The sequence below is a fragment of the Martes martes genome (assembly GCF_963455335.1).
Source record: "Martes martes genome assembly, chromosome: X".
Lineage (NCBI taxonomy): Eukaryota > Metazoa > Chordata > Mammalia > Carnivora > Mustelidae > Martes > Martes martes.
This window is the reverse complement of record NC_137897.1, coordinates 59337824-59351529: the sequence shown is the minus strand read 5'-3', so window position 1 is coordinate 59351529 and position 13706 is coordinate 59337824. Positions and strand designations below refer to the sequence as shown.

At 36.2% G+C, this 13706-nt stretch overlaps 1 protein-coding gene across 2 annotated transcripts in view; it reads left to right on the top strand.

Moving 5' to 3' along the window:
- Positions 1-13706, top strand: part of ZDHHC15 (zDHHC palmitoyltransferase 15) — a gene marked incomplete at both ends in the record, with an annotated part of 181870 nt that overhangs the window by 103718 nt on the left and 64446 nt on the right. For both annotated transcript variants that reach the window (XM_080795769.1, XM_080795770.1), the window contains 5 exons: positions 730-799; positions 5402-5434; positions 6183-6303; positions 10924-11056; positions 12636-12762. In XM_080795769.1, coding sequence (XP_080651895.1) covers positions 730-799; positions 5402-5434; positions 6183-6303; positions 10924-11056; positions 12636-12762 — 484 coding nt within the window. The remainder of the gene's footprint in view (positions 1-729; positions 800-5401; positions 5435-6182; positions 6304-10923; positions 11057-12635; positions 12763-13706) is intronic.

The window sequence follows — 13706 nt, the reverse complement described above, 5'->3', positions numbered from 1 at the left end:
TATATGCTTAATGTATACTTCAGTTGTAATTATTATATGAGCTCAAATTATTCATGATTTTAGTTCTTTCACTTAATAATAATTACATTAAATGTAGTTATACTTTATTGATGAACAGAGAGAAAATGGGAAGAAAAAATGCCTTTCATTAAGGGAAATAAAGAAAGGAAGGAAAGAAGGAAAGAAGAGGGAGGGAGAATATATATATATTTTTTACTATCAGACTTACAGAGTGAAGAGAACCCTGAATGAACTAAGGGATTAGAAAAATTATAGTAGTCACAGTCCTGCCACTCACTTGCTGTGTGATCTTGTGTAAGTCACTTGATATGTCCCAAGTCTTTACTTCCTTCATCTGTGAAATGGTCAATTGAATTAATTGTTTTTATATAGGAAAGTTGGGGTAAATAGAATCTAAATGATTTTCCCAAGATCATTCAAGCAGTTGATAGTATTGTTTGTTTTATAATACTTAATCTTATTATCAGATATCCAGATACAAAAACTTTTCCCTTTACCTTCATCACCCAAAAGGTGCCTTCAAGATTGATTTAACAGGGGAAAGAAATATGTACACAATTCTCTTCTGTAATCTGCCTTTTTGTTGGTAACTTGAGATGAGCTTGACTACCTGTAATCAATGTATAACAAGCCATCCAAATAGGCTACTGAGATATATGGTGTCATACTGAGTCCTAACCAATGCTAACCACCTTATTTTTTGTATAGCTGTTAGATTCTGTGACCGGTGCCATTTGATCAAGCCAGATCGCTGCCACCACTGCTCTGTCTGTGCCATGTAAGTGACATCCACATTTCGTCTGGACTGAGCTTAGACAGCAAAGTGACTGATCCTAACATGTGACCATGCCTAGATAAGAGCATTTCCTTTCAATCATAATGAACACATGCCACACACCCTCTTGGAATGATGATGATTCAAACTATTCTAAAGATAGAAAGGAGATACAAAACCCCATTTTATCTTTTTTAATTTTTTTAAATTTCCTTCCAGTGTTCCAGAATTCATTGTTTATGCACCACACCCAGTGCTCCATGCAGTATGTGCCCTTCATAATACCCACCACCAGGCTCAACCAACCTCCCACCCCCCCACACCCCTCCAAAACCCTCAGATTGATTTTCAGAGAACACAGTCTCTCATGGTTCGCTTCCCCCTCCAACTTCTCCCAATTCCCTTCTCCTCTCCATCTCCCCATGTCCTCCGTGTTATTCCTTATGCTCCACAAATAAGCAAAACCATATGATAATTGACTCTCTCTGCTTGACTTATTTCACTCAGCATAATCTCTTCCAGTCCCGCCCATGTTGATACAAAAGTTGGGTATTCATCCTTTCTGATGGAGGCATTAATACTCCATAGTACATATGGACTACATCTTCCTTATCCATTTGTCCATTGAAGGGCATCTTGGTTCTTTCCACAGTTTGGTGACTGTGGTCATTGCTGCTATGAACATTGGGGTACAGATGGCCCTTCTTTTAACTACATCTGTACCTTTGGGGTAAATACCCAGTAGTGCAATTGCAGGGTCATAGGGAACCTCTAGTTTTAATTTCTTAAGGAATCTCCACACTGTTTTCCAAAGTGGCTGCACCAACTTGCATTCCCAGCAACAGTGTAAGAGGGTTCCCCTTTCTCCACATCCTCTCCAACACACGTTGTTTACTGTCTTGTTAATTCTGGCCATTCTAACTGGTGTAAGGTGGTATCTCAATGTGGTTTTGATTTGAATCTCCCTGACGGCTAGTGGTGATGAACATTTTTTCATGTGTCTGTTAGCCGTTTGTATGTCCTCATTGGAGAAGTGTCTGTTCATGGCTTCTGCCCATTTTTTGACATGATTATCTGTTTTTTGAGTGTAGAGTTTGAGGAGTTCTTTATAGATCATGCATATCAGCCCTTTGTCTGTATTGTCCTTTGCGAATATCTTCTCCCATTCTGTGGGTTGCCTCTTTATTTTGTTGACTGTTTCCTTTGCTGTGCAGAAGCTTTTTAGATGACATGATACTTTATATGGAAAACCCAAAAGATTCCACCCCCAAACTACTAGAACTCATTCAGCAATTCAGTGATGTGGCAGGATACAAAATCAATGTATGGAAGTCAGTTGCTTTCTTATACACTAACAACGAAAATACAGAAAGGGAAATTGGAGAATTGATTCCATTTACTATAGCACCGAGAACCATAAGATACCTGGGAATAAACCTAACCAAAGAGGTAAAGGATCTGTACTTGAGGAACTACAGAACACTCATGAAAGAAATTGAAGAAGACACAAAAATATGGAGAACCATTCCATGGTCATGGATCGGAAGAATAAACATTGTTAAAATGTCTATACTGCCTAGAACAATCTATATTTTCAATGCCATTCCAATCAAAATTCCACCGGCATTTTTCAAAGAGCTGGAGCAAACAATCCTAAAACTTGAATGGAATCAGAAGAGATCCCAAATTGCTAAAACCCCATTTTAAAAATAAATGTTCAGGGTGCCTTGGTAGCTCTGTTGGTTGAGCATCTGACTCTTGATTTCGGCTCAGGTCATGATCTCAGAGTCCTGGGATGGAGCCCCATATCAGGTTCCACACTCAACAAGGAGTCTGCTTCTCCCCTTCTCCCTCCACGCCTCCCCTTGCTCACATTCTCTTTGTAAAAGAAATAAATCTTTTTTAAAAATTTTTATTTATTTTTTAAATTTCTTTTCAGTGTTCCAGAATTCATTGTTTATGCACCAAACCCAGTGCTCCATGCTGTACGTGCCCTCCATAATACCCACCACCAGGCTCACCTGACCTCCCACCCTCTACCCCTCCAAAACCCTCAGATTGATTTTCAGAGACCACAGTCTCTCATGGTTCGTCTCCCCTCCAATTTCCCCCAAGTCCCTTCTCGTCTCCAGCTCCCCATGTCCTCCGTGTTATTCCTTACGCTCCACAAATAAGCAAAACCGTATGATAATTGACTCTCTCTGCTTGACTTATTTTTTAAAAAAATTAAAAAATGGGGCACCTGGGTGCCTCAGTCAGTTGCGCATCTGCCTTTAGCTTAGATCATAATCCCGGGGTCCTGGGATCAGGCTCTGCATCAGACTTCCTGCTCATTGGGGAGCCTGCTCCTCTCTCTACCTCTGCTGCCTGCCTTGTTTATGGTCTCTCTCTCTTAACGCTCTCTCTCAAATAAATAAGTAAAATATTTAAAAGTAAATAAATAAGTAAAAATTTTTAAAAAATCAAAAAATAACAATAAATGGGGTGCCTGGGTGGCTCAGTGGGTTAAAGCCTCTGCCTGCCACTCAGGTCATGATCCCAGGGTCCTGGGATCGAGCCCCACATCTGGCTCTGCTCAGCAGGGAGCCTGCTTCTCCCTCTCTCTCTCTGCCTACCTCTCTGCCTACTTTTGATCTCTGACAAATAAATAAATAAATAAAATCTTTAAAAACAATAAATAAAATAATTAATCAATAAATTTTTTAAAAATAAAAAAATAAATAAATAACAATAAAGTGTTCTATTTCAGAACAGTTTTAGATTTATAAAGTTATTGTGATGATAGTTCTTATACGTCCTACATCCCGTTTCCCCTGTTATCAAACTCTTACATTAATATGATACATTTGTTAACAAATAATGAACCAACACCAGTACATTATTTTTTTGAAGTCTGTACTCTGGTTAGAATTCCTGTTTTTCTCTAGTGTTCTTTTTATTTTCTAAGATCCCATCCAGGATACCACATTACATTTAGTTGGCATGTCTTCTCAGGCTCTTTTAGCGCTTTCAGTTTCTCAGACTTTACTTGTTTTTGATAACCAGACAGTTTTTAAGATTTTAGGATTAATGATGGAGTATTTTGTAGAATATCCCTCAGTTGGGATTTGTCCAATATTTTTCTCATGATTAGACTTGGATACTGTGTTTTGGATAGGAAGAGCATAGAGGTAAATTACCATTATCATTGTATTATATCAAGGGCACATATTATGAACATGACTTTTCACTGTAATATTAATCTTGATCATCTGGCTGAGGTAGTGTTTGTCAGATTTCTCTAATGTAAATTCACTCTTCCTCTGCTGCTTCCTTTACCCTTTAGAAAGAAGTCACTATGTATAGCCCAAATGAAAGGAATGGGAAGTTATGCTCCCCCTCCTTGAAGGCAGAATATCTACAGAAGTTTTAAAATTCTTCTGCGTGAGAGATTTGTCTCTTCTCCCTTATTTGCTAGTTTGTTTGTTTATTATTCATATAATTACATAGGCATGGATAATCACTTTGTATTTTGGGTTATACCTCAGTACCACTTTATTTTGGTACTCAAATTATTTTAGCTTTGTAAAGTCACATCTTTATGTTAATATAATCTTCATGTCCTTCTTGGGTATATGTTCCACTCATATTTCTCTTATCATTGATTGAAAGAAATCTGTCAAAATATCAGAAATAGCCAAAGTAAAACAAATAAATCACCAGAGTAGTAATTGGTAATTTTTAAATTTTTTTAAAGATTTTATTTATTTATTTGAGAGAGAGAGAACACAAGCAGGGAAGGGGCAGAGGGAAGGAGAGAAGCAGGCTCCTGGCTGAGCAGGGAGCCTGAGGCGGGGCTTGATCCCAGGTTCCCAGGATCATGACCTGATCCGAAGACAGACAATCAACTGAGCCACCGAGGGACTCCTAATTAGCAAAATTTTATTGTGTACACACCAAAAAGACAGTTTGCAAACCAGGAGCACTCAAACCAAAACAAAAAATAAGGCTTGAGATATATTGTTATAAAACAGCTTATATAGTGAGAAAACAATTATTATGAGAATATACAATTATTCTTTACAGTGATTAGTTAGAATAGTCATAATTTTCTTAAATGATAGAGAATTGGTCAGTGGTTACTTTATGTCAACCTTAGAAAACAGATAAAGTTTTACTAATGATTTCCAGAGGCATAAGCAAGAAATGACCCAGGTCCAGTCAGTCTAATAAAATAAGCTAAATTAAGCTTTGTTTGTATGACTAAACTGGTTTTGTCAGCTTGGGAAATTTTCAAGGGTGGTCTCCATTGGTCTTTTATTTTAACAGACTGTAGCCATATGTTTTTTTTCTGTACTTTTATTAATCTGCATATTGAGCAAAATGAGGGGAGATATCTTAGACTTCCCGGCATGTAACTTGCGGCCAGCATAATCCTGTAAAGTGTTGTGATTGGCTCATACTAGAAATAACTGAGAACAAAATAATTTTGTAGTAGCTTATAGTGGAAATCTAGGAATGAGTGTACCGGTACCATGTAATTATACTGGTGAGACAAGTTCAATTATGAGGTGTTACTTCATTTCCATAGCTCTACTTATCACATGTATTTTGTTTCTTTTGTAGGTGTGTATTAAAAATGGATCATCACTGCCCTTGGTATGTCCCTTTCATTCATTTCTTTACTCTGAAAGGGTCAAAGTTACTCAAAATGCCTACTCTCCTAAGCATAGTTTTAACATGTTTGTTTCTCTAACCATAAATCACTGGGTCTTGTATGTACATGGGGGACAGGGGAGGCATAAGATTTTAAAGCAAAAATAAATAATACCACCAAAGGTATGGTAGTGAATTCCTGTGTTCACAAAACTAATGGTCTTTTGTTTGTTGGCTTTAGTAGTTGGGTATAGTAATGAAATCAAGTACAAACAGTTCTCTTCTTTGACATTATACAATTCATTCTGTTTTTAGTTGTCTTGATGTTTGAAATATTCTAGATTATTAACTTCAGCAATTCTTCTCCAAATTTTGAATGTCTGACTTAGAGAACAAGTCTGAAACCATCTAACTACAGAGAATATGTCACTCTATACTAAGTGTAGCTGTTAAGATTGCAATATGTTTTTAGCATCCAAGATTCAGCTTTTCTTGGGTGGATCAGGAACCAGTCCAGAACTATTAAGTAGGCCAGGTGTCTCTACGCCTGTAAATGAAAAGAGAAACAAATGAGACATGAACTTGTTTTTCCAGTCTGTTCCTATTAAGGGACTTCTGTTTCTGTTGAGTTTCTACACAGCACATAATGAAGCAGCAGGAGTAACGTACTTCCATTGCTGTGTTCACTTATGTATCCATGTGTTCTCAATCAATGGATCCTGATTTCAAATTACTTTTTCTCTTTTTTTAGGGTTAATAATTGCATTGGATTTTCCAACTACAAATTCTTTCTTCAGTTCTTAGCTTATTCTGTTCTCTACTGCCTGTACATTGCTACAACAGTCTTCAATTATTTCATCAAATATTGGAGAGTAAGTTAAATAACCCTGAAAGGTCACCCCCAAAACACACACCTACTCCAATCTGTGATGTTTTCCAACTTTTCTTTTTACATTTTGAAATAGCTAAGGTAACCAGAAAGGAAGGCACCAAAAACAAGTTTCCCCATGTTGAATATTCTGAGATTTAGGAGTTTGTTATTTAAGGATTCTGTTAAAACAAATTTCTGTCATACATGAGAATCTTGTTAAGATCCTTAGGAACCTAACCCCTTGACTCTTAGTGATTCTTTACAATGTACTTACCTAGTCAAGTTTAAAAAATTCACTTCTTCCCAATTATAGATTTTAAAAATGTTGAAACTAATTTTGAATCTCTAGTTTCCTAAGAAAAAGGATACAAAAACATTCCCTCATTGTCAGAAGATACTTTCTTACTTCCTGTTCAAAGGAGAGTTGCAAAATTCCTACTGGACAGAAAGATTCATTGACTCATCTTCACACATGACCAAACTGAAATGGGAAGTCTTATTTGAAATTTGTATGACAAACACTGGTTTGGGAATTAGGAAAACTGAGTTCTAATACTGGCTCTGTTACCTGCTTCACTGGCTCATAGCCAAGACCAAATGAAACATGATTTTGATTTTGATGATTATAGTGAAATCTAAAAGAGAATTTCACATTTCTTCTACAAAATTTCAATCATATCCCATCTACTTCCAAAAGAATTGAAGGCAGATTTTTACTTTACGTATGTGTGTTGGGTCTGGCAGCAATATAGTGAATTTTTTTTATTTCATGCCAATGGACTCCTGAGGTTATCCCCTCCCCACAATTCCAGTACAGTAGTTAAATATCATAACCTTCTATGATGGAGGTTGTCCAAACTGAACCTAAATAGCAAAAGACAGATGTAGGTAGAGCTATTAGTTATTACTGTAGGAATTGTACAGGAGCCCATACTATTATATATTATATATTATATTATATCTTACATCAAGTGAAGAGATAAGCAGCAAGGAAAGAATGTGAATCCTGTGACCAGATTAAAGATTATAATAAACTGGAGAACAATGGAGAAAGGCAGTGAGAACCTAAATACCTGAGAATAGTTAAATTATTAATTAATGTTTTGATCCTGACTAGTATAGAAAATACAGGATAAAAAATTATAGTGATATGTGCTTTCCATTTTCCCAACTTTCTTAATCAATTCAGATATTGAATGACTTTAAGAATCAGGAATTATGGGGTACCTGGGTGGCTCAGTTGGTTAAGCATCTGCCTTCAACTCAGGTCATGATCCCAGGGTCCTGGAATCAAGCCCTGCATCAGGCTCCTTGCTCAGCTGGAAGCCTGCTTCCCCCTCAACCCCTTCCCCTGCTCATGCTCACTCTTTCTCTCTCTCTGACAAATAAATAAAATCTTTTTTAAAAATCTTCAAGATACAAAAGTATAAGCAGAAATGAAATTTTCTCATAAATTTTCCCCCAATACAAAATGTTTCATTATCTTGTCATCTCTTCTTTGGCTCCTTTCCACATCACAGGATCTCTTATCTATTGTTCAGGTTTTCATGAGCTGTTTGGCATCCCATTCACACACTGAGCTACTACCCTGAATGTAAAGAAAATCTACCGTATCCAATTCAGCAGGGAAAGTGTCAACCTTAGTCTTCACTACAGGCCTTACTTGGTCTTCACAGTAGGGTAGTGTTTAAGAACTCATAACAGAGTAAACAATGTTGCATTTTACACATTTTGCCTTGGCCCTCCAAGCCAGTCAGTCATCAAATACCACAATGCCAGCCATCCAGGTGATGTATGTTTTTTTCGCTCTTGAAATACAATATTTGGATGTGAATTAATTACCAAAAATATGCCAGTATTCACAAGCACAAGATGAACATGGGCTTGTCCTTTTCTTATTTCTTCATTTTTCTCTACAGTAGATTAGCTCATGCCTGACAAATGGGACATAAGAGAAACTGTCTTGGCTTGCTCTTGTAATGAAAAGGGCATTGACAATTCAGAAAAATGCTTCTTTGCAGTCTCTCCAGTCAGAAAGCACTTTGAGGTGGTTTAGAGAAGACTTTCTCAGTTTAAATTGAGTCTCACCTTAAAATAAAAAGTAAACACTGCCATGTATTCTAAAAACCATGTATCAAGGTGACTAATGGTTCTCCTAAGAACAGCAACCTCTGTTTGTAGGATACTTTACCATTTTCAGAGCACTTTCATATCTATTGTCTCATCTTCTCCTTACCACAACCTTATAAAGTACACAAAACAGGAATTGTTAGTCTCATTTAAAAATAATAAAACTGAGGCTCATAGTAGTTAAGTGACTTGCTCAGGATCACCCAGCTTTAAGTTTCAAAATCAGGACTGGAAGCTATCTGACCCTAAGCCCAGAGATCTTAAACACTATACCATATCCGCCTGCCCTTTATGGTCCTGCTATGGAGAAGCTATAGCTCCTTTGGAATAAAGAATTTAGAACACAATCATCGGCCATGTTTTTCCTCTATATATTATCTTGAAGAGTAGCTTCTTTTTTTTTTTTTTTTAAAGATTTTATTTATTTATTTGTCAGAGAGAGAGAGGGAGAGAGAGCGAACGAGCACAGGCAGGCAGAGTGGCAGGCAGAGGCAATGGGAGAAGCAGGCTCCCTGCTGAGCAAGGAGCCCGATGTGGGACTCGATCCCAGGACGCTGGGATCATGACCTGAGCCGAAGGCAGCCGCTTAACCAACTGAGCCACCCAGGCGTCCCAAGAGTAGCTTCTTTGATAGGAAATTGATCTTTTGCCTTATGAAAAAAAGTAGTAATATACACCTTCCACACTGGGCCATGAATCTCCACATAGAGACCTTGAATTATTTTAGAACTAAGATAGTAGTATTATTCTACCAGTATTCCCCTGAACTGTTTCTAGTGGTTGTTGCTTTGAGTAATTTAGCTTAGCTATCTCCTGGGAAGGTAATTTTGAACATAGGGCCATCAACCTCTTCCAACAAAAAAAGGGGGGGAGACTTTATCAAGAGATACCCTTTAGCGGACAAAAGACTATAAGAGTAATTACTATAAAAGTAATTAGGGGAGGGAAAGAATTCCAGCTTAGCTACCCAAGGTCTGAACTGAGTTTCTATCAGCCCCTCTTGCCTAGACATTTCCTATTACCCATTCAAACATGAAAGACAAGAAGTAAAGTAAATGTACGCTGTAAAAGCTTTAACAAACATACTCAAAGAGTAGAGATTATGAAAGCAAAAACCCAGCTAGGCAAAACCACTACAAAACTGCACATAAATTTTTTCTATAAACTCAAAACAAACACAAGCCAATCAAATTCAGTTTGGGTGCTTAGGCCAAGATTTTGTGGAGGGATCATTTCAGAAAGGAGCTTCAGATGAAGTTTTCTGAAGGTTGAAGTCCTTGAGGTGACTGTGTCCTGGGTGCTCTGCCCCTATGCAAATTTTACCCAGAATACTTGTCAGCTGAACACATCTGACTAACTGACTTCCCCTAATCTTCATCCTTCAAACATATATACTGTGAAAGATCCCCCAAATTTCCTTACATCAAAATGAATAAAAATCTTCTCTAAAAAAAAAATCTGTGCTATCTGAATTTTCCAAGTGTTTCCAAGTCTTAATTTTTTCCTTCCAAACTGAAGTAGAACCAGATCCTAATGTTAACACCCACTTCAATCAAGAATCACCTTTAACTTTACTACTCAAAGCATATGGAAATACTTTAATGCAATTCATCATGCCAAAACAATGATCAGCACGGGAAAGAGGGGAATAAAAAACTTCTCTCAACTACTCACTCCCAAACTGAAAATGTTTTCTAAAGTTCTCTTCAGAAGATAAAATGTTATACAGTATGCATGCTGGTTTATGGCTGCATGTAAAAGAAGAAAGCTGGTACCACATGGAAAATAAGATGTCCCAAATAACTATAAAAGTGTTTAGCTACCTACTTTAACAATTGCCTATCAAATCCTGCTTGATTTTACTGTCTAAAGAGCTATCTCACAGGTTGTGATATATCAACACATTCTACTTCAGCTATAAAAAACAACCACACAAAATTTTCAGTAGCCTTAAAGTCAGATTATAGCTTATAGGTAGAGCATTTTGAAATTCTACGTATGTGTTTTAACTTCCTACATGTATCATTGTGATGTTTTCAATATACATATATCCAAGGAAACATGACATATATAAAGTATTTCAGAATAACCCATTTTGAGACAAGAGGATGAACCATATAACCTCAAAATCACCTCTGCCCAGTGACTGATAATTTGCAAACTAAATGGAGTACAAGCTTTAAGAAGTTGCATACCAGTTATGGCCTGAATATACCCTTTTTATACTACTATTTTCTAATTTTTGCAGTATATACTCTGTTTTACACTGAACTTAATCAAGGATCCAATTTAGGCTTTGTAGGCTGAAAGTATAACCATAATGAGGTATGGTCATCAACAGAAAGAACTTTTATAAAAATTTTATAAAATTTATTTTTTAATTATAGCTAGACATTTTATACACATGAGAAAAGTGCTAACATATAGAAAATCTACCCAAGCCTTATCACTTTAATTCTTTGTTTTTATTTGTTTATTATTTCTGTTCTAGGGGGAATTGCCCAGTGTTCGCTCAAAGTTCCATGTTCTTTTCCTCCTCTTTGTGGCCTGCATGTTTTTTGTCAGCCTTGTGATTCTCTTTGGTTACCATTGTTGGCTTGTCAGCAGAAACAAAACCACCTTAGGTAAGACTGGTTATTAAGATGAGGGAAGAAACACATTAATGTATATGATAGTGACCTACAAATTATTCCCAAGGAAGAGAAAATGTCCCACTGAAGCATTTTATTTATAGTGTAATTCCTTTGCTTCCAAACTGAGACAGATGTAAACACGTTTAACCAAACTGGAGAGCCATAGTGAATAAATAAAGCATTGTTGAATGAAACCTCACACAAAACCAAAATGGATCATTGCTCTTTAGAATTCACATTGGGTAATAACTCCCCAAATTTATGGCTTGAAAAATTTCTGAAAGGTGTTCACATGAGGAAGTGGAGGAAAAATCAGTACAGAAGGGAACATCAGAAGAGAGAGGTGAAGGTTAATAAAGATAAAAGAATCTAAATTATTGAGGGCATCCGAAGACAGAGTGCCAAGAAAGAATCTAAGCCAAAAAATCACAATATCTACAATCATCAGGGAGCTGTGGAGGACTGGGAATATGATAAATACACTGAATAAGCAAGTTTCTAGAAAATGAGTACAAGAAGTGAACATTTTTTTGGTTACTCTATACTCCAGGCTGTTATTTGGAGAATTATATTTCTGATGGATTCCAGTGCAACAACTTTATTTCATCTATAGTGAAACAAATATTTGCATTGTATACAAATAAATGCATTAGGAGTGAGGAGAAAGTGTTGAATGTTTAGCTAAGATAGATTGAGCAAAGTTTAGTACAAAAGCCACTACACATTTGAAACTCATTCACTAATGATGCTAACAGCTAAGAAAATATTTACACTCCTTTTCTAAACCAGATATTTGTAGCACTTAGTTGCTAGGGTGGTAGATGAACACATTTGGCTTAGACATAACTGCAAAGTAGAGAAGTACTAAAGACTTCACGATAACAGAATCTGAAAACAAAGAACAAATGGGAGAAGGCTAGATGCAGCCTGTCCAACAGTGAAAGTGTTTTTTGCTTAATGGGATAAATGTGTGTCTAAAAATAAGGTGCACTAACATGGTCTAATTCCTCAGTCTTTGAGGTGATTATAGTTCACCTGTTGACATTTTTACTGGAATAAAACTCAATTTCTTACATTGCAGGTTTTAGTGTGAACATCTTCATTTCTGAAATGTTTCAAAACAAAATCAATGTTATTACCAACTCTTCATGCATCTTTACTTTAGTCCCAGCTCTAAAAACGGAGACCATTGGGCAGCTGTTTCCACTTAGATTCAAATAAATACTATTCAGATTGTTCTTTCACTCCTTAAATGCAGCCACACAAAATATATAGTTACCCCATGGCTACTTATAATAATTTCTACCATTATGTGTTTCCTCTGCCTTTTAAAAAAATAGAGTACCAATTCTTTGCATTTAATAACAAAATTACTTTGTATTAAGTAATTAAACTGGTTTTTACTAAGTAATTTAGCAATAACTAAGAATAAGAGTCCCGTGCTACCACAGCAAAAAGATATTGTAACATCAAATCACATTCATGGAGAACTGTAAGATCATAATAGTCCTGAAATTTGTTCCTTTATTGCTTTCTTCCTCTTTTCTTCAACTCCCCTATCCTGCCCTAGAGGCCTTCTGTACTCCAGTGTTTACAAGTGGCCCAGAGAAAAATGGGTTCAACCTTGGCTTCATCAAAAATATCCAGCAGGTGTTTGGCGATAACAAGAAGTTCTGGTTAATACCTATTGGGTCCAGGTAGGTAATTATTACCACTTAAAGAAGTTGATGCTGGACCATGCCTTGAAGTAAGAAATTCAGTTTTAATTGTAGTTTGCAGCAAATGACGGTCCAGTAAAAACTCTTTTCCCCACGTTTTTATTTCTAGGTTAATAAAGAGAAATCAGGAGGTAAGGGTATGATAAATAGACATTCTTATGCTTTGTAGCAGTGTAAACTGGTAGTACTCTTTATAAATGGATTTAGTAGTATGTATCAAAAATCATAAGAATCCACATATCCATTGTCCAGTAATTCCACTTCTAAAAATCTATCCTAAAGACAAACTAGGCATAAAAATGTTCATCACAACAATATTTCCAGCCAATAATTAGGAAACATCCAACCTAAATATTCAACAATATGCTATATATATCCCCATTGACTAGAATATTATGTAGTCATAAGTAATAGTTATTAAGACTATGTCACAATAAAGGGAAATGCTCACTTTATTTTCAATGAAAAATGTAGAATTCAAGTGGTATGTACTCTGTAATTAAAAATATATACAAAGATATGTACAAATATATACAGAAGAAAACAACAGAGGGGACATATACCCCCAAAATGCTCTAAGTAGATAAGTAGTACCAGTTGGTGTTTCACAGGCTCATTTATTTAAGGTCTATGGTATATCCTACTATCCTGGCTATAAAGTACAAGACAAAACTGTATTGGTGGGCAATGTTGATTAATAACTGTTACCAGCAATTATTTGCACCCCACTAACACATACACACACAAATATACACACACTATCACTACATCAAAGATCTAAAATGGTCTTCTGTGAAATAAAAAACCAAAAACAAAAAGCCCATTCACTTATAATCAGTATACTTACATCCTCTGTAGACAACTATCAATAAAATCTGTCAACTTCCAGTTAACCACAATTATGAATAGAAAAAAAGGCATAG